Source organism: Lepisma saccharinum, chromosome 21 (genome assembly GCF_977018435.1).
Source record: "Lepisma saccharinum chromosome 21, izLepSacc3.1, whole genome shotgun sequence".
NCBI lineage: Eukaryota > Metazoa > Arthropoda > Insecta > Zygentoma > Lepismatidae > Lepisma > Lepisma saccharinum.
Genome location: NC_139249.1, coordinates 55,020,111 through 55,043,000, shown reverse-complemented (window position 1 = coordinate 55,043,000; position 22,890 = coordinate 55,020,111). Strand labels below are relative to the sequence as shown.

Below are 22,890 nucleotides of genomic sequence, written 5' to 3'. Positions count from 1 at the left end.
AGCATATAGGAAAATCTCACTTTTCTCTTGTTATATATAGACCTCGGATTTTAGGTTTTTAACCTATTTTTTCCTTTACAGGTATGTAAGAAATAATAAATTGTCAGCATTTCATTAAAAAAAACGCAACAACTGATTAAGTTCTATAGTGCCTAAATAACCTATTTTAGGTTTATGCACCTAAATCAAGCTTTTTTAAATATATTTTAAAGGTTTTACAGGATTGTTATGTCACACAGAGGCATTTGCTTTGTTTCGTCACGAAAAATTCAATGACGAACGTGTTTGAAACATACTCTCTGTCGATTTCCCTCCCTCCAGGCCCATGGTGATTTTTCAAAGCTCTAAGCAAAGCAAAATGTCTGGTGCCACTGTTACCTGTACAGTTCAAATTGCATACTTCTGATCTGTGTGGTATTTATCACTTTCGCGTCACTTGGTGTTTTTGGCATTCACGACTTGCAGACTAACATTTCAGCATTGAAGTTTGCACCACTGACTATGTTTTTGTTGAAAGATTATTTTCAGCATATAAGATAATCCTCACAGACAAAATTGTGGAGTTTGACTGGATAAGATGAAAAAAGATTGTTGCCTAACTATACGGAGAAGAGTGGATTTTAATAGCAAATTCCCAATGGTACGTTCTGCCATCGCCATAGGAATAGGCAACACACAACGTTATGTAAGATAGTGCATATTTCAGGATATAGGTGTCCCTTTTAAATTGCCGGTAACTATACCTAATGCATTTTTCAGGAATTTTGAACTAAGAGTATTTTAAGTTCTTTTGAACCTACTTCAGGATTTTTTGAGCCTAACGTAAGATTTTTAGAACCTATTTTAGGATTTTTACAACCTATTTTAGGATTTTCAGAACCTATTTCAGGAACCTAAAAGCACACTTTTTAGAACCTAAAAATCCGAGGTCTAGTTACATAGAATCTTGAGGCAAGATCAATTTCACCATACCGGGTGTTTCAACAGAAACGCCGTGATTTCAAATGACCCTAAAAAAATATTTAGTATATTCACAGTAATAATTTGTATATGTTATGATTGACAAAAGTCTAAAATTTAATTTTTGGCAACCTATAATCCACATGAACGAAGGAGACACCTCTGTACGCACAAAAGGTTTTGGTATGGCGGTGTATCGAAACGTGGCTTGATTGGACCTTTCTTTTTTTATGGCTTTGTCACATCAGAAAATTATTTGCAAATGCTGCAGGAATACTTCATTCCTGGTCTTCGACGGAAACGTTGTCCAATTCCTCAGCAATGGTTCCAGCAAGACGGAGCTAGGCCTCATGCAACTGAACCTGTCCTGACAATCGCTACACACATTTATTTCAAAATGGTTTAGAGTGGCCTCCAACTAGCCCTGATTTAAACCCGTGAGACTATTTCTTGTGGGGTTTCCTAAAGCGGGGAGTTTTCAAACGAGGACTGCGATTACTAGATGATTTTAAACATCGAACAGTGTACTGCACAAGTTAGTCGTGCAATCCTTGGTCAGGTATTTGACAACATGTGCAACCAGGTGCAAGAAGTGATAAATCGTCAAGGTGGACATTTCGAACATGTTTTCCATTAAACTTTTGCGTTTTCTCTATCAGATTATGTAATTATTTTTTTTGAGTAGTTATCATAAATATTTTAAAATGCCATTTGAAATCACGGCGTTTCTGTTGAAACACCCGGTATAATACCACACTTGTCCAAAAAAGGTATCTATTTGCTATAAAAATTTCAGCTCAAAAACTGTGCATTTAAGATTGATATTGTGGTCACAAATCTGATAATGGGCACTTCAAAGACCTTATTGCTACATTGCTGATGCCCTGAAATTACTTGAAGTTTCATTTCCAAAGCCCCGAAACATTTAGCTTAAAAATAGTTGTTAAAATGTCTAAAATGGACCTGTCGTTCTAGATTCCAACATATTTGTTTCCATAATAGCATACTTTTATTTGGAAAATACATGAATTTACAAAAACTCAATTTATTTCAAGTGTTACGATGACATAACCACTTGGTAAACTATGCCACAAGCTATAAAAGTAACTTCATGGTAAGATCAATCACTTTTTAGAATTATTATACTTACATCTATATCTTGAATAATTTTTGGAAATAATGTCCTATAAAATGAGTGATTAGGATGCGCTTCACCAGCTTTTGGTTTGAACAAGTATTGTATCCTGTAGGGAAATAATATGGTTATTCAAAAGTGTTTTCATTAAAATTAAATTAAGCATTTAATATAGAGTGAGCCATGAAAAAGGAGCCTCAGACTGAAACAGCAAGCAAGTGGATAATGTGTAACTACCACTTTATTATTACCATTATTACAGTTATTACAATAAATAAAATAAATGAAATTTTGGCCGATACTGATAAGTACCGATATAACATTTACTGATAACGATAACCAAAATTCTACCGATCCAATATAAAATTCCAAATGGTCCTTGAAGAACCTGAATAAAGGTTTCTTTCCAGATGACTGCAATGCAAAAGAAGCTGCATATTTAGACATTTAATTCTTTAAAAAGTAGGGCATGGAGATAGATTATCCATAAAAAATATTAACAAAATGGCAAAACTTTGCACTAAATTATAAGATATTTATAGATATATATAGGATTGATAAAATAATTGGTAATTTTACTGATATGGCTATAGAGTACCGATTAATCTGTCCCATACCTAAAAAAAATTATACTTTTAACAAAAAGCTTTGAGGCAATCTTATTTAATGTTTAAAATCTAGATGGTGAGGATACACATGAAGAAATAGAAGCAAGTGGTTAAGAGTGGCAAATCTCAGTCTGAGCAGAAAGGTGTATTGTGTAGTGGTAAAACAAGTGGGCAGTCTTGCTCAGGCAGAAGAAATTCTGTGAAGTAGAAAACATGTATACTAAGGAAAATATGTATATGGTGCAGTAAATGGCAGTTGTCACTGGCAATATAGCACAGTGATGAAATCAGAGCACTCTACAAAAAGAAAACATATACATGAAATAGGTGGCCGAGACGTGTAGAAATAATGCCTGAAGACAGATTGGTCAATGAAATCTATAATAAGAGGCCAGCAGGAAAAAAAAATCGAGGAAGGTAAAGCAAAGGATGGTTGGAAGATGTTGAGAAGAGTTTTGGTGCAGATGATGAAGCAGAGTGAAAGACAGAAGAAAGTGGGATAACATTTTTGAGAGAGAGCACGGCCCTTCAAGGGCTGTAGCAGTCAAAGAGTAATCTATAAGATTGCAAAAAGGGAAACTTCCATTCTTTTTCACACCAAAGTTTAGGTTCAGCTAGGCTAATCAGGACTGTACCTCCAGTTTATTAAAATGGGATCAGAACTACTTTGCAGAATGCCTCACTGGGTATTTATATCTGGAATTACTTATTACAAGGCAACAACACTACCACTACACCAGCAGTGAGGTTCCTTTTTCATAACATTTTAATCCCACATGCAATTGCATTGTCTTTGCTCAATTAAATTGCAAATGCCTTTACTTTCCACACATCATTTTTTACTGTCTGGTGCTTGGGTCTACCACTACCACTACCACTGCCACACAACCTGTTTATGAAACAACTTTGGGTTCTTATAGAGTGGATTTTACCTGAACAGCAGCACCACAGAATACACACAAATTTAAAAAAGACCTGTTGGTTCTCATAATGCAGGGGCTTCCTTTAGATGATGCAAACAATTCGAATATTTTGCTTATTCGCTGCAAAGTATTTCTATTAAGTCCATTATGTTGGATATTGTCAGTGGCTGCTATTTTTGGCTAGAATTCAGATTTTATTTTTTCATATTGTTGTTAACACATGTAATTAACAGAAATGGTTGTTGCACGGTTTTCTTTTCATGAAAATGGTGGAAAAAAGGAGACTTCTTTTTTTTTTGCATCTTTTTTCAAGGGAAAATTTTTGCCAACAAAGGAAGGCCTGCTTTGTTGTTCTAACGCAATGAGTTTCCCTCACCCCTGGAAACTGCATTCAAAGAAAGTTTGTTTATCGGTACCGGCATTTCACGACAAGAAGATATGTCACAGACGCGATCAAATATTGTGTTGGGTTGCCAACATACAGGCAGAAAACAGATTCTTTTTTTTTTAATGTTTGTCGTGCCTAAACGACACACATGTTACTGAGGAAAGTTGTTTGTTTTGACGTCCTCTATACGTTTCTGTGATCTGTGGACACCATAAAAATGGCATCTTGTATATATTTAAAAATAACATAAAAAGCAATACAATAGTCTAATTACACATGCACACATATTTCTAACTAAAATGTTAGAAATACATATAAACAAAAAAGCTAAGAATAGAAAGATTGCGACTTCTGTTTCTTACATGCCAGCCATAATTTCTATGTGCATGTTGACGTTATCATGTCATTTTTTTTTGGGGGGGGGGCAATTTTTTAAAAAAAAAAGATTTTTGGGGGATTCTCCCCTCTCCCCTCCATATATACATATATATGCCGAATGTGCATGAATTTTATATCGTCTGAATCTGTGATTCATTCCGCGTACAACGGTATATCATTAATCTCTCTAGGGCAATTAGCCTCTGAGCTACAGTCATTTCAAGGTAACGGTGCATTTTGAAGATTGAATCGGTGGCGTGCTGACCATTCCTTTTGGAGGTACAACTTGCGTTAGATTGGTCATACGATAATAATGCAAATATTTTTGTGTTCCTTACATGCCAGCGATAATTTCCATGTGCATGTTGACACTGTCATGTACTTTTTCTTAGGGGAGGGGAGAAATACCCATTTTTTCCCGAAATTTTGGAAAAATTATATTTGTATATATTTGCCATATATATGCCAAATTTGCATACATTTTATATAGTCTGAATCTCTGGTTCATTCCGTGTACAACGGTATATCATTCATCTGTCTAGGGCAATTAGCCTCCCATCTGTACTCATTTAATTGAAACTCTGCATTTTGCTCAAAAAATCTACACAGGTGTAGACCCAATTTACTTATGCTACATTTAGATGGAGACAATTACTTGATAGTGTACTACCTTTAACAAGATACATTGATTACACTGGTCTACATCCATTTTGCTGACTGGAGGCTGATGGTTATTCTTTACTAATTCGAGTGTGGTAAATCCAAAACCGAAATCAGTTTTTTTCTATCATGTCAGGTTTCGGAGAAAAATAGAAAATTATCTAATATTAGGGATGTATATTTAGAGCAATGAAACAACGTAGTCCGTAAAGAGGCCACAAGATGGCAGCACATGGAATATTATAATGAATATTATTTAATCAGTTATTCGAACATTGTTAACCCCAAAACAAAGGACAAATATTACTGACTTTGTAAGGAAGCATATAGTGCATATTTCAGAATTAAATTGGGTGACCAAGATAAATCCTGGGCACCTCATCAAGTATGCAAGACCTGTGTACACTAAAGGAAAGAAATATGTTAGCGTCTGGAACAACCTTCATGTATCGGGACAGAGAGAGGCATCTATTAAGATATTTTCAAAGGGACGAAGAACTTGTCTATTGTACAGATGTGAAGGGACTAATGAAGCTATGGGATGTACGTATAATGCAGAAGAATGGAGGCTTTTTATTGATAGCTCGAAGAGGAGTTTGAAGTGTGTGTTGCTGCATAATGGCAATAAGTTAGCATCCATTCCTGTTGGCCACTCCGTACATTTGAAGGAAAGCTACGAAACAATGAAAGAACTGCTTCGAAAGATAAAGTATGCAAATGACAGTTGGATTGTGTGCAGAGATCTCAAGGGCATTTCAATGTTATTTGGTCAACAAGCAGGTTTCAAGAAATATCCATGCTTTTTGTGTTGATGGGACAGTCGAGCAAGGAACGAACATTGGGTACGAAGACTGTGGCCTGCCAGGAAAACCTTTGAAGTCAAAACATCCAGAACAAGCCGTTTGTTGATCCTAAGAAAGTGTTACTTCCTCCACTGCACATTACGTTGGGATTAATGAAGCAGTATGTAAAAGCTCTGGATAAGAATGGGACTTGCTTTAAATACATTTGATCAAAATTTCCTGCATTCACGCATGAGAAAGTAAATGCAGGAATTTTTGATGGTCCTCAGATAAGGATGCTAATGAAAGATGAAAACTTCTTACAAACAATGAACCACACAGAGAAAGATGCATGGTGTGCCTTTTCTGATGTCATTACAAACTTTCTTGGAAACTTCAGGGTGCACAACTGCGAGGTTCTAGTTGAAAATTTGTTGGTGACATTTCAAAAGTTAGGAGTAATATGAGTGTCAAGCTTCATTTCCTGCACAGCCACTTAGATGTATTTCCGCCCAATCTTGGTGCCGTAAGTGAAGAACAGGGCTAACGCTTCCACCAAGACAGAAAAACCATGGAGCACCGATATCAGGGGAGATGGAATGAAAACATGATGGCCGACTATTGCTGGTGCTTGCGGCGTGGCGTTCCTGAGGCCACCTCCTCCAGAAGATCAAAGAAACGAAAATTTTTGCTTAAGTAGGTATGCATGTTGTGCTATTCTGTGGTGTATATTAAGTTTAGCATAAGTACAGGCATCAGGTGTTGACTGTATATGCTCGTGAAACAAATGGATCAATTTGCCGGAATTGCCTAAACTTTTTGTCCATTAAGAACTCCCTATTGAGAAAATAGAAACGTTGTGTTTATTAAACAACGTGACGTGATACTCTGCATGGACATCTGACTACATCGCATTCTCTTTGCAAGTGCTGTTGGAATGTAGCCGGATATAATTTTCTGAAAATTTTGAAATGTAACTTGTGAAACCAAGCAACTTAATACCTGTTATCAGCTACGCCACCTATGTATAGTCCTATAATTTCATTACGTGCAGATATCTATATGGAAAATTGTTGGAGTTTAGCCCAGTATTATAATATTGTGAAAATTTTCAAATGTGATTTGAGAAAAATTGTGACGTGATACACTTTTTCTGACTACATATTTGGAATCAGCGACCTCAAATTATATAGAATCAGTTAAAATACCTAAGTCAGCAGAAAAAAAAAATTCATATGTAGACCAGTGTTATCAGCCACTGACCGAAATAGATGCTGGTTGACTTTATGTGATACTCGTACATTTAGTTGCATAATATTATTGATCAAGATGCAGCATTTTATGTATATGTCGTCTTGGGTCCCTTCGTCCCATCTTGTGAATTGTAGGAACTAGATGGTGAGGCCGCTTCATCCAAAAGTTATCTAAACAATATACACAAATGCAAAAAAAATATGCACTTATTACAGAAAAGAAAAAAAGGAAATCTAAAAGTACTTTTTGTATCATAGTACACTAACAACTTGTAATTTCTGAAAAGCCAAAAAAAGAAGATTCATGTGATCGAATGGGAACTGAAAGATTACTGGATTCTACAAAGGTGAACTTACCAACCCCTCCTCTCTGCTAAACCTCGCCAAAGTGAATCTGTTCGGACTTTCCTCTCGATCAACTTCTTCCACAACATACCCTCTGAAATGACTCTGTACCATTCCTTGCACACCAACTCTGCTGCACACAGCGACTCAGCATCCAAGTATGACAAAATATTTTCTGCCACATGGTCCAGTCCTTTCTCTGAAGAAAAGAAAATAGAAATTGATAAATATATGTTTGATAATCCATACACAAACACTTTGTACCAACGCAAGTAAAACTGCTGGTATTGATGTGTTGTTGTGGGTTTATATTGTAAGGCATAACTTTAGTGCTTAATCTCTACTACACAAAGTTAGTATGTGTTCGTAAAAAGATTGTTCAAACATTGCTACAATAATTACAATATAAACATACAAGTCTTCTTACTGGTGCTACAGTCCACTGTGAACCTTCATAATCCTCAGCAGCATTCCAGTCTGGAGCTTCTCTTCTCCAGCTCCTAACTCGTAGCACTTTCATAGAGTGTGCAAATTAATGGGGGATGCCAGACAATTTTATCCCCAGCAAAATATAATTTTTTTTTATCCCTGCCAGGGATCTTTCTATCCACCTCAAAGAAAATGGAATTGAAATCATATAGTATACCATTTCTTAACTATGTAACAAACAAAATAATTTGTATCCATTAATAGTCATGTCATTAAAAATTTCCGTGCCAAAAGTATCCAGCTTTGTGCATTAAAGGACACCATTCTGAAACTGACCAATCTTACCAAGCCGAGACAACAGCAGGCTGTTTTGGACATAGCGCTGATATTTTACAAGTATTAAAATGTTCACAAGGAACTTGTAGGCAGATTAGATGGGCCCTAAATTTGAGCTTGGCAATAGAAATTTGGTCAAGTTCTTGTCATACTAGTTCGATAGCTCTTTTTGTGTGAGAGAGTTTTCTTAGAATGTAAATATACTAAGTTTCTAAATTGCATGTAAATGTTATCAAAAGATTTAATGACATAGGTTAGAATCAATGTTCTAAGGTACTTAGAACAACAAGGTCACACTTCAATTTACCGACTGGTAACATACAAATTTGTACATGGAAAAAAAAATTAAATCACAAATATGCCACTGAGTGGGAATCTCCCACAAAAACGAAAAAAACTTATTTTGCATAGCGCTTTTATGTCTTCCTGGACACAGTCTATCCATCTTATCAGTGGTCTTATCTTCCATTTACCATCAGAACTCAATGCCAATGTATGCTCCTCACAAACTGAGCTCTCTGGCATTCAATGGATGTGTCCTAGCCATCTGTCTTGCTATTTCTTTCACTACATCTATATTTTTGTAAAGTTTGTACACTTCATAATAATAATACTCAATTAAAAATGTTTAGGTAAATACTCAAAATACAAGTATCAAATAGGTCAATGATACAGAGAGAGGGAAAAGAAAATTAGTGGGACTTGAGAAGGATGGAGAGAAAATATACAACAGACACACATAAGAAATAGATAATTCAGATGGAAGAAAGCTTGTGTGTCAGCTAAACACCCAACTGTGTTTATAAATATATTTTCTCTAAATTTCGCTTACAGCTGTGCTCTCCCCCTTCCTATTTACAATATTTCTGGATTTATATATTTATTATTTCAGAAAAAAACATGTAATCTGTAACAGCCTGTATCACAAATATTGACACAATTCTTACATTAGAAGCAATTTGAATTTTTTACAAAATGACAAACATTTTGTGGAGCCAATCCATTTGTAACAGAGGTTAGACTTTTATAAGGCAAAGTGATATACAGTATGCGCCAAAATATACAGTACTGAAATTAAAAGACGAACATTACATTGTTGCCATCTGTGAGTTTATTTATCCTGAAACAAACACTAACATACACACTATTAGCGAGTTTACAACTTTCTTTTTACTACTGAGAACACGAGCGGCTGGAGCTATGCCCCATCGACAAACACACATACGCGTTCGAAATGCACGAGTTTCAGAACTGTATATTTTGGCGCATACCGTATTATTCAAATTAATCTTGTTCTATCCAATTTGTTAGTCTGAGTCAGTAAATACACATGTCAACATTTATACTAGACAGTTTCATGTGGAAATATCAAATCTATTTGAAGACGAAACAATATTTAATATGTAACGGAGGTTACATTTTTTTGGGAACAGGTGTACGACTTCATACCTTTCCAATCAGAACCCTGGTTCTGTGTAGCAAAAAAAAAAATATTGTTTTTCAATTTTTCTATTTATTAAAAAATCAAACTGTAAACTGCAACAACTAATTTGTAGGAGAAAAATTAAATTGATTTATTTGATAGGTAACGGAGGTTACACAAGTTTTGTAACGGAGGTTAGAAGTAATGTCAGATAAGTAATGGAACTACTCCTGAGGCAGTATATCGTAAAATAAATCAAGTGGCTTCTCTACGTGCACTGGCTGGAAGTAACTACCACACTAAGATGGCGGCAACTAGACACCGCGCTCAGAATGAATTAGCCAATGGGAGTGTAGGTTACTTAAGGCATTTGATATACACACATAAACAATTGAAGCTATATGCAATATAAAATATATAAAGAAAGAATAAAAGTGGTTAATTTTATAGATAAATCTCCAATGACTATTAAAAGTAGTTTAACTTTACTACTTAACTACCACCATGGTAGTTAGAGCACTTTTGGTAATAAAAGAAGGTAGATGATTTTAACCGTTTTGCTTGAACAGAGAATAATAGGAGAAAGGTAGGTGGCCAAGGGATGCACCAGCACTTTCCTCTGTTTCCTGGCAGTGGCACTGGCTGCTACTGTCAACGCTGCACTAGTAAAGTTGCTATTAAAAAAAAAGGAGAGTTGCCTGAGGGCTCTTTGCTTACATAGCAGCCAGTTCCGCTGTACTCAGTAACCTCAGTTTCCTGTGGAATACTTGATGTGAAGTACACCAGGAAGCAAACATTCTGCACCTGCATCCCAAGCCATCTACAGTAGTTATCTTCGGTAACCAAAGAAAAATCTCTGTAACCAACTAAGTTGTCTACAACAGAATGATCTATGATCTGAGGCAAGGCACTGTGCTCAACATGTTCTTCAACTTTATTAAAAAGAATGTCATGAACTTACTTGGTAACAATGAAATGAAGTCCCTCTGAAGCATTGGTTTAAGGAAGCAGTTGATGTGTCCATGCTGGTAGTGGCACATCCGTGAAAGAAGATGTTCAACAAATTCAATTTGGTCCTGTTCGCTCCATTTTTCAAAATACTTGAGGCACATCTCCCTTTCTGTCACATACTGAGGTGATGGTTCTTTTTTCCGAGTGGGATCATATAGAATAGTCATTGGGAACTGAAACGAAAAAGAAAAAAATATATTGTACAATTCACTGTTTCATAATTATTACATTCAATAATACAAGTCAACAGTGGGACAAATTTTAGTGACATTTAAATGTGTTCAATGATTCAACACCATCTAAATAAATGTTAATGAGGACTGCTTCTTTAGTGGCTAAACTTATTTACTTGCTCAAGGTTTCTATGCAATCCACATACAGTGGAACCCCAATTTTATGTTCAGAATTTTAAATTTCCCTGCTGTATAGAATTCATTTTCCTGATCTCAATTAAACAAATTGTCACAATAATTCCTGGAGTATATATATTTTAACATACAAGGGTTGGATAAAAAGTAATGGCAACACTGGTATAATTGCTACTTGACTGTATTGGCAGAGGAGCACGTGTTACATTCCTTCAATGTAATCGTCCCCCCCATCTCTACGACCTTCTGCCACACGTATGGAAGGCGTCGTACACCGTCAGCGCGTCCATCTCTGTCGATGTCCCGCAGTGACCGTGCTATAGCACGTATGATGGCTTCGCGCGTGCCGTAGTGCTTCCCGCCCAGTGGTTCCTTCATTTTGGCAAAAAGGTCGTAATCACACGGTCTCACACCGGTGAATACGGCGGATGTTCCAGTACCTCCCACTACCAGTTATGCAGGAGCGCCGTCACAGTGTTCGCAGTGTGACACTTTGCATTGTCAAGCAGGATGATGGGACATCGTGTCAGAACGTGCCGTCGCTTCCTTCTTAATGCGAGACGAAGCCGGTGTTGCAAGAAGGTGCAGTAGTAGGCTGCGTTGACCGTCTGCCTAAGAGACGTTGTTCTTCTTGCCTAAACATATTGTTAGGGCGCTTGCACTCTCGTCCTCTGCTGTTTTTGACTGAATAACATACAATCGCACCCCACTCACTATACTTCCTCGTCTGACATTCCTTTATTAACCACGAAACGGTTGTGGCGCTGTGACTCGCCCCTTTCACGGGACAGCAGTGTTGCCATTACTTTTTATCCAACCCTTGTATTTAAAGTTTATTAGTTACATTCTGCTTAAAAGTTAAAGTTTAGTCATTTAAGAAATCCTATTAACATTATTTGTAAGATAATTTTGCCTACATGGACAACTGCAACCTGTACGTAGACACACTCAAACTTTTTGCACAAAAAAGTTCACACTGGTGCATTATACAAACACAATATGTTCAAACTTCCACAAAGACTCAGATTTTAATGTTGTAAATTGTTCAAAATATACCGTGAGTTTCAATTATGTAATAAATAATTAAATGTGTGTGCCATGACTGAACAACATACAGGTATGTTGACTCAAATTATATGAGAAACAATAATTTAGCAACACGCAGATGCATACCAATATTCAATAAAATGATATCTAAAGATACTTGTAGCACAAAAAAAGTCCATGAAGAAACTGGATTATATTATCCTAACTCCTTGCATTTATTTTTCATACATAAAAGGAGATACATATTTTCACTCAGTAAACCTAATATTGACTATTTGTATACATTGTAAGTATGAGTATATACTGGTAATAAAAATTACACCTTTATGTATTTCAAATGTAATTTTAAAAAGTGGAAAATAATGTGTTAAAATATTTATTTAAAAAATAGTAAAAATTTATTTGTCAAAAAAATTCTCTATTTATGATATAAAAACTATTAATATATACAGTATTCCCACAACATATATATTAGGTAAGAAGCATTAGTGTGGGTGGTCACATATCACATGGTTTTTTCAGTAACTACTTTTTATTTTTTATTTTATTTTACCTAAAGTTTCAGATACAGTACTGAATGACCATTTTACACTGAAACAGTAACAACAGGAAAACAACAATAACAACAACAACAAAATAGAGTACAAGATGGCACTGAAAACAAATCAAAATTATACATATGTCGTTAACAATTTTCTAAAACTTTTTTCTGGTAAGAATATGTCCACATTTGGAGGCAGGTTATTATATGAGTGAGGAAGCCTGTAGAAAAGAGACCACTGTAGAAGGGAGAGCCTTGTGGTGGAATTGTGAAATAGCTTAACGTTGCGGGTTGGTCATGTGGGAACACGTAGATGAAATTTGTTGAGCAGAAATTCGGATTTAATTTTACCATTCATGTGTGTGGTGGTTTGATATTGAAGACAGACATAATATCTGTTTTCTGAAGGTGCCTCAGAGAAGGTATTCTGTGGCGAGCAATGGCAAGGAAAAAGTTGAGGACAGAATCAATACGGGAAAGATTTGTTTTTGAAGCCATGGTCCAGATAGGAGAGCAGTATTCAAGAATGGGGGAGATAAGGGATTTGTAAAATATGCTGATTGATGATTGGTTTTGTATTTCAGTGAACTTGTACAGAGATCGAGAAGACGCATTGCTCTTTTAGTAGTGTTCGTAATGTGCTCATTAAAGTTTAGTTTTTCGTCGATGATAACTCCGAGATCTTTTTGAGAGGAAACTTTTTTGATGGGATTGTTTACAAGATAGTAAGCAGAATCGAGTTTGTTCCTTCTTAGGGAAATGGTGAGGCACGAGCATTTTTTAGGATTCAATTAAAGTTTCCACTGGCGACACCACACAAGCAGTTCTGTAAGAGCTTGCTGTAAGATTAAAGCATCGTGTTCTGATGAGATTTCTGTGAAGAGTTTACAGTCATCGGCAAAAAGAAGTATATTTATACGGAGAGAGGACAGTCTGTCGGGGAAATCATCCATGTAAAGAAGAAACAAAAGTGGGCCTAAGACGCTCCCTTGGGGAACTCCAGACAAAACAGGAAGAAAGCTGGAAGAGGTGCCAGGTAGGATAACACGCTGCTCTCGTGCACTCAGATAGTCTCGTAGTAAGCATAGAAATTTTCCATGGATGTTAAATCTGGATTGTAATTTATGAAGAAGGAGATCATGCTTTATTTTATCGAAGGCTTTTGAGATGTCCAAATATATAACATCAAGCTGGGAATTATTTGAGATAGACTGAGTAGCATGTGAAAGTAATACCAATAGATTGGTCAAGCTTTCATTCTAGTTAGCATTTTGGATGTAGAGCTTAGTTAAATGTTGATGTAGAACTTAGTTAAATGTTAAGGGATCGTTATTTTGTTGCAATACAAACCTCTGTGGCATGGGTGCTTAACCCGCCCCCCCCCCCACCACCACCATCACCAAGGCCAATGGTGCACCCCTCACAAATTATGTCCTATCCCATACAGTAATTTAATTTTGACAACTTGTCTACTGAAAGAATTGTTAATGGTTAACAGCCTGCTACCACATCAGGGGTCTTGGGTTGGAATCCTGCCTGGCTTGAGAATGGGTGTTCTTTGTGAGTGTTGCTTCATCAATTTCATCATATCATCACTCATCATCTTCATTGCGATTAGCCCACCAAGAGTGGCAGAAAAGCAACTAAATAAAAAATCAAATCTAAAATTCAGTGACAGCCCCTCCCAGACTACATCTGAAAGTAATAATATGACAAAAACCTTCAATAAAGTTAGAGAGAACAAAGAAAAATTTAAAGGAAAATGTGCAAGAGTGCATTTTCGATTTAATATCTACATAGCCATTTTTCATGTTAGTGACGAAAATTCATGAAAAATTCCCAGAACTTAAGGAATTTCCAGTCGGCAGACACTCTCTATAAAGTAAAAAGAGCAACCAGTTATATAAAAAAAGTGTAAACATGGTAACATGGTCAAGTCTATTGGTTATTAGTTCATTTAATAAAATATATATTATTCTATTAGGAGATATGAAATACATATACACCATATATGTATATATGCACCATTAGTTTCATTTGGAATGTGTGAAATATAATTAATTTGGTAAATGAATTTGAAAATGAAAATGTAAACAATTATACAAGATTGATTTCGACTTTATAATTACAAAACGCATCATGCCCATGTTCATTTTTTTTACCATATAATGTATTCAGCGTTAAGTACGTGGAACACTATTTCTCACTAGAAACTTCCGAAATAAATAGAGTGGCTCCAAGAACTACTGATCTTTGTGCTCTCTACCTACAGTAACTAGGAATATAAGGAACGAGAACATATTTCCCAAACTACAACTTGCTCGATAGGAATAGGTGACAAGAAAATCAGTCGAGAAAAAGGGGACGTAATATGCCTGCTTCCCCGAGCTATCGCCTACTACACAAGGGTCCTTGAGAATTCAGTTATTTGTATTCCATATAAAACTAGATCCAGGTCTGTGGAGTTCCATGGTAAAAAATTAAGAAAAAATCATTTCTCTGTGTATGTAAACACACGACGAGCACCCGTCCCAATAAACATTTATTTAATAAAACAATATCGGCTTACGACTATCCACTCCACCCACAACTCTTCAGCGCTCAAGTTTACTCAATACAATGTATTAATTAATTAGTACAATAGGAATAAATTCGATGGTTCAACAATACATATGGACTTTCCATTTTCGCAAATATTTCAACATTAAGGAAAAATACGTCGTGGGGGGGAAAGGGCCATCAACAGTTCCTCCACTGTTATCAGCCCTCCAATGAAATTATTATTACATAGTAATTCAAAATTCTGTTATCAGTACGCGAATAGCAAGAGCAAGAGGCAGTACTATGGAAGGTGTTTTGAAATATTAGGACAAATCCATCTGCAAAGGGATTTGGTGTTGTCCCGATTATCCTGCGTGCACAAGCTGCATAAAATCTAAATTCAGTCTCCCAATTACTGAAATGCACACACATAAAATAGCTACCAAATTTCGATTTAACAATAACGTCAAATCAGATTTACAGAAGAGAAATATACTTTAATTGCATCGCAACGATCAGGACATGTGCAACTTACGTTTTAAGAGGCGACGACAGATGAAGGTAAAAAACAATTCAACGGAACTATCGTGTAACCGTGTCAGCTGATATCCTCTACAGCGAGTACATGGCTTAACGGTCGATGGTGATACCCAACAACGTCAGCCACACGTAGTACCAATACTTCGATGTAATCCTTGTACGATTCGTTTTCCGACAGAATTACAGGTGTTGCTGCAAAGTGCGCACAAGCCACGGCATCAAACTTGCACTTCTACCTCACCTCGCACCGCATCCCGAATGGAAATGCACAAGTCAACGTTCGGCGCAGGGTTATGCGCAGAGTTGCCACTCTCTCAAGACGAAAACAACCTACAAAATTTAAGGTTACGTCTGGAACTGACAGCAACCTATCTATCCATCCATTACACGTCCCCCCTTTTTTTCCCGCTGTACACACAAATGAAAATCAACATCTGGTTTGTGCAAGGATTCGATGGAGTTCTGACCCAATTCAAATGGTTCCTAAAATATCTGTTCCCAAATTGTGATTCTGTAACAGGAAGTACGTTTCGTAATGATCATATTAAATGTTTTTCAAAATAATACAAAGATATGGCTTATTTATGGGTCATTATTCGTTTGGATTTGAAGCATACATATACGTCGCATTTCTTATATTAGTGGTTAATCGATACAAAGAACACCCACGCCCAAGCAGGGACACGTCCATACCTTCCGTGGTGAGATCGGAAAGTTTACCATTTAACACGCTTGAACACCAAGGCAGCATGAAGTGTGTATTTGGGCAGGCCCGTCCACTTTGTGCACAGATGGGTTAACCGATACTGGGGTACAGATCCGAAACACTGAAATGTGGCTCCAGAATATTGTCGAACTGAGACGTTCTCTTCAGTTATAAACATAACAAACGTTCAGTATGTGCAGATAAAGCGAAGAACTTAAAAAACTGTATACAGTTATGAAGGTAGATGGAAAGAATATCTTTGTTACAAAAATAAAACAGAGGTAAAAATCGGCGGCTAAGATGATAGTAGGCAAACAGTGGCGGCGATTGGGTCCCAAAACCGGGGGGCAAAGACAGTATATTTCCCTTTGTAGATAGGATTTAGCATAGTGCGGGGGCAAAAGTGGAGGGGCAACTGCCCCCCTCGCCCCCTTTTCGCCGCCACTGTAGGCAAATTATCCCAGCTACTTTCGTTCGTTCTTCTACTACATCCATACGCTTGTTACACAGCGGAATTATGTTGATTCTGGAGCAGAGGCCCGGAAACCAAACAAAATAAAATTAAAAATTCGAGTGTGCTAAGTAGGAGAACCGTTACTTGTACTTGTGGAAACCAGCGTAACTGAACACATGGTAATGTACATTTGGCTTACTGTTCTCTTTGTCGTTGGATGTACAAAAGATATGAAGAAGAAACATGGTAAGGACACGAGCAGAAAGATTTGTGAAGAAAAGCATTGCACAGTTCACAAGAATAAAACCAGTTCGTAGTTCAACTCCACTTTTTGTTCCAATAGGCTAATCGAGAATAGGCCTACAGATTAAAAAGGGCTCCGAACTACTGTGCAAAGTGGCCCCACCAGGATCGAACCCGAGAAAGTTTTGACTCGCACAGATTAAAAGCAAAAACATAAAAAAAAACCTACGACTATCACAGAATCAAAGCGACTTTGTGCAAATGTTGTTTACACAAACTGGTTATGAAAACCTTTTTCAGTGTCTCTAAGCATTACGTTAACATCGATGCAACAAATACAAAAGTTTCAGTTATATTCTTTCTTTTCACTAATTCTTTCGCGGACACCCACACGAGAAACTATTTTAACATGAAATAAAACCTTAATAGTGGCTGCGAACAGGGTGGAACCAGTGTGTCTAGTAAGCATATCCTAATCCGTGCTTTGTCTGCCCTAGATATAAGAAACACATGTTCTTATAGTCAGAATTCGGAGCATCTCCAGTTGACTCGCGATTCTAACTAGCGAGCCTTCAAACAGCATAGAGCTTGAGCAAGAGGTTTAGCGATAGGTGCTGGGTTGAGATGACGTCAGCGGCTTGCTTGTTGATTGGTGGTTTTGGGAGTTAGGACTCGCTCCAAAGCTGGAAATTACTAACAGCCAGACATGCTACGAAAATACTCTCCCCCTCTATAGTATGGGAGAAGAAAGAAGAGTTTACAGGATTCTTGTTGGGAAACCTGATGGTAGAAGACCTGTAGGAAGGCCAAGACGAAGATGGAGGGATAACGTTGAGATGGACCTAAAGGAAATCGGATAGGATGGAAAAGCTTGGATTCATCTTGCCCAGGATAGGGACAGCTAGAAGGCTTGTGTTGCTGCAGCCATAAACCTTCGGGTTTGAGAAGGCTAGAGAGTTAGTTACTCTATAGTTAAGGACCAACCTTTAAAAACTCTGGCGTTATCTTACAAGAATTGGCAACATCGAAGGGTCATGTTATGGACACACGCCTCTCTTGTGGAAAAAATAAGGTCAGTTTTTAAAAGTTGGGTCCTCAACCTAGGTGTGTTTCACCTACGTCACAAACTGATGCACTGTGGCTTCACACAGTCATGATTGAGGCCAGTTCTTGTAAGCATATGAAATCAACGGGCGGTCGGGAGATACACACACTCCTGATTTAGAACAAATCTGCAGTTGGTGCAGATGTAACGAACGCTACGTGGTGGATATTTCCTTGCAAACGACAAATAAAATTGGCCGCAAACATGGTGGCTGTGCGCAACCTGACGTCATATGAACCCGACCTGTACTGCCGTCGTGCAAATTCTGCAGTAGTGACATTTTCGAGCAAAATCGACATTTACGGACAATAGAGCACAATGCAAATGCACGCGAACTAATATGTAACTTGAACAGCTGGCACATGGTGAGGAAGAGCATTAATTCTATTGTAATTATATTAAGCAATTACAATACACTGGATTCGATTTACTGCCATGAACCAGAAGTAGTAATACGTGTACAGAAAAATATGAAAAAAATCGTGAAAACAAAATTTACTCCCACGTTAGTAATACTGTATTATAATTCAGCTCTTTCCCCTAATAATACAATGGAACGATCTCGTGATGAAATAAGATAACTGTATCTTCTGAGAAGAGAAAACACCACAGTACACTAGTTTAGTTTGAGACCAATTCTTAGAAACGGAAAGGTGGTGAAATCTAGCACACCTGGTAACACTGACTCGCACATCTTCGAACAAGGTAGACAAGTATTTTCACTCCCACGCATCCTAAACACTTCACAGGGAAATCAACAATCATGTAGCAGGTAGCAGACGAGAACTTGGTAGTCAAGGCAATTAGGAGCCGAAATGCTGGAAGTCAAACAGGATGTACTTTTTATTTACACTTTTTTATCTATTATATCTGAGCAAAGGCGTATTACCTTGATGGATATCGAGAATTTTAAGTCGTTAGAGTGAAGGCACTGATAAGCAGGTGCATCATAAAAGAAACAGCAAAAGCCCTATTTCTCAGTGTTTTTAACAAATCTGAAACAACACAACACAACTGAGTAATACGAAAAATGACGATTATCTGGACTACGTATAATATCGAGACGAGAATAAAACGCGGATAAAATTTTATTCGGATATCGGATATACGGATTATGCGGACAGTTGTATCGTTTATCCGTTTTACAGGCCCTCCACATATTCCTTTATTCGTCATTTTCGTATTTCACTGTACGGATTTTCTACAAATCCTTCATCAAATCTGCTATATCCGGGTTATCCTGATATTCGGACTATCCGTTGCATCCGAAACGGATATCGAATAATTTGAAATCCGGATTTCAACCGTTATTACAGACAAATCATTCATTTTGTTTACAGTAATTGCAAAATCAGTCCATTAGCGGCAACTGTGAAATCTGCTGTGTTGGTTGTGCGTGTATTAAGGATAAAAAGTTGTTTTTTTTTCGAGGGCTTCGAAACGAGGCGTCAAACAGAAAAACGTCATCACGAAAAATTGTTTGTCTACAAATGCCGTGCGAATGTTTGCGCGGCGACACGTTCTACACTCTACAGATTGTTTACTAGATTTCGTGACAAGACCGAGACAGATGTTTATAAATCGAGAAAACAACGAGACAGGTATTTTCAACCCGAGACGAGACCGAGGCACTGACAGGTCTCCCCTCGATACCATCCCTAATCTGAACGTGATACAGAAGCAGCAAAGACGAGTCGGTCTTTTCACGTGACGATTTAAAATTTACGTCCATTGGCAATGCGCATTCATCTGTTGGAGTTATAGCCAAGAGCACTGCAATAACTCTTGATGTGGTTCCTCGACCTTTCAGCATGGTGAATAGGAATCGACGATATTCCATCTCTGCTTCCGAGTTCTGCAAACAAATCCCGTTAGCTTGTTTGGGAAAATAAAATTTTGGATCAAACTTCTCTTAAAAGTTTACGTCCTTACCAACTCGTGCGCGGGCCAGTGTATGTCATAATCAGGGAACGGATTTATATTAGGGCTAAGCCGATGTTGATCTATCGGTATCGGAAAGCATTGGTTGAAATTCATCTGCCGAAACCAGCCGATATTTTTCCGGTATATTGGTTGGTCTTTCATGGGGTTTGCAAAAATGCTGCGCGACACATTCACGGAGGTAAATATCTTCGAAATTATGATAAATCAAAACTTTATTTTTATTTTGCAACAATTTTGCACGAAAAACTGTATTTTGTGATTACTAGACCTCGGATTTTTAGGTAAAAAGGGTGCTTTTAGGTTCCTAAAATAGGTTCTAAAAATCCTAAAATAGGTCCTTAAAATCTTAAGTTAGGCTCAAAAAATCCTGAAGTAGGTTCAAAAAAACTTCAAATAGTTCAAATTCCTGAAAAATGCTTATTAGGTATAGTCACCGGCAATGAAAATGGGATACCATCCTGAAATTCGTACTATAGATCGACCACAGGGAAAAAAACCTTGGGATGAAAAGTCCCCAGCCAGCTTTCCCTTCTTCCCTCCACCTTGGGCCATAAGAAAGCATGGTCCAGTCTCCCCCTACCCTACTCGCGGGGGTATGGTGCACAGCAGTCGCGGGTCTGCGCAGGTTGTTTTGCTCGTGGTTCCCCTATATCTTGCGTAACGTTGTGTGTGTTGCCTAACCATACAGCGATGGCAGAACTTACCATTGGAAATTTGCTATTAAAATCCACTCATCGCCGTGGACATAGGTAACAATATTTTTTCATGTTATCCACAGTCAAACTCCGCAATTTTGTCGTGAGGATCATCTTATATGCTGAAAATAATCTTTCAACAAAGACACAGTCAGTGGTGCAAACTTCAATGCTGAAATGTTAGTTTGCAAGGCGTGAATGCCACAAAGCACCGTAGTGACGCGAAAGTGAGCAAGGCCACACAGATCAGACCACTTTGGATTGTACAAGTAACAGTGACACCAGACATTTTGCTTTGTTTAGAGCTTTGAAAAGTCACCATGGAATTGGAGGAAGGGAAATCGAGAGAGTACGTTTCAAACACGTTCGTCATTGAATTTTTTCGTGACCAAACAAAGCAAATGTCTCTGTCTGACAAAAATCCTGTAAAGCATTTAAAAAGATAAATAAAAACCTAAAAAAAGGCTTGAATTAGGCACATAAACCTAAAATAGGTTCTAACAAGCAAAATAGTTTTTTTCGGCACTATAAAACTTCATCAGTTGTTGCATTTTTAAACGAAACGCTGACTTAGCTTATTACTTCTTACATACCTGTAAAGGAAAAAATAGGTTAAAACCCTAAAATCCGAGGTCTAGTGATTACATAATATCTATTTTAATATTCTGATTTAATTCTTGAAAATTATAAAGAAATTTATTTGAAAATTGATGCGTATAATTGGAGAAGAGTATTTATAAATAAAAATTTTCAAGTATCGGTATTGGTGAGAATCGATAAGGGTATCGGTTCAAAGTGGTATCGGCTCAGTCCTAATTTATATGAAATACATATTTATATATGAAGCTGAAATCAGTTATATTTTGTATTATCTTTGCGCATCATGGCATGTAGACTCGAAAAATTCAGTTTTTATTTTCCATATTTTTACATACATTAGGTTTTGCCTCATATTTTACATATTTTAGTTATTTGCGCATATTATTTCCATATTTCAGAACATTTCTCAACATAATACTCTATATTTTAGCAATAACTAGGCTACATGTCCCCGTGTGACCAAAAGAATTGGGTGAATTTCTTGCGAATAACTGACAAATTTGAAACACACTCCCATTACTTCTTGCAGTTTTAGTCAATATAATCCATCTTAAGAGACAATAGAAGGAAATTCACGTTCAAACACTTAAAATATTTTTTTCATTGTTCTGGAAAACAGGAAATGAAAACACTTTTCTGTTGCTTTGCAATTAATATTAATGTAAGCGTACTGTAATTTATGTAGCTCGTGTGGTGTCTTACATTATTACAAAGGTAAATTTTTACAATTTTAAGCACATATGTAGTCTAACTCCATATTTTGGTGAAAATAACTAAATATATATTTACATATTTAGCACATTTTTACTACATATAAATCCGTTCCCTGGTCATAATACACCTTATTGTGTGATTAAGTTGTCCTTACGCCGTGTTTTTAGCACCTTAAATATGTATTTATATCTTCCCCACCCACCCCTCAACCGTTAAGGTAACAACTTTAAGCAATAAAGTAACGGAGCAAGCAACGATAACTGTAACTGGATTGCTTTTCAAAATGAGTAACTGACTTTGAAAAGTAACTTACTAAATAATAAATAAAAACCATCAAAATGTGTCTCCCAACGTGATTTCAAATAAACACCCGATAACGACGGCGTTGCTACAATATGCCACAAAAGATCATATTTGGACACTCAAGTACGACACATATTCATTGTCCGATTTGGCGAATCTCGGCGTAAACGCTGGAGCAGTGTTCTTGAAAAAAGGTAAAACTGCATTTATCTTAGGAGAACAAAGAATAAGCCGAAATTAGTATTCCTTTTCAACATTCTTCTTCGTGATGGGAAGGGAATGACAAGCTGATTATTATCTCAAGTCAGCAGCCCGCAACGGTACCAACACCAACCCAAATGCTTACACACAAAATGGATTGTACGGCCAACTTGGATGGTTGCTTAGGAACTTCCGTGATGTTTCCCCGCCGCCTTCAAGGGAAAACAGGAAGACAGTACAGTCGGCTGCAGCCATTT

General features: G+C 37.1%; 1 protein-coding gene across 4 annotated transcripts in view; it reads right to left on the bottom strand.

Annotated features, from left to right (window-relative positions):
• Positions 1-22,890, bottom strand: part of slmb (beta-transducin repeat containing E3 ubiquitin protein ligase slmb) — a 120,046-nt gene that overhangs the window by 51,101 nt on the left and 46,055 nt on the right. For 3 of the 4 annotated variants that reach the window (XM_083142978.1, XM_083142980.1, XM_083142979.1), the window contains exons 2-4: positions 10,582-10,804; positions 7,445-7,631; positions 2,111-2,204 (exon numbers count right to left, since the gene is read on the bottom strand). In XM_083142978.1, the coding sequence (XP_082999104.1) occupies positions 2,111-2,204; positions 7,445-7,631; positions 10,582-10,804 (504 nt within the window). Of the gene's footprint in view, positions 1-2,110; positions 2,205-7,444; positions 7,632-10,581; positions 10,805-15,663; positions 15,923-22,890 lie in introns of those variants that run through there. The other variant, XM_083142981.1, reaches the window with a different exon arrangement.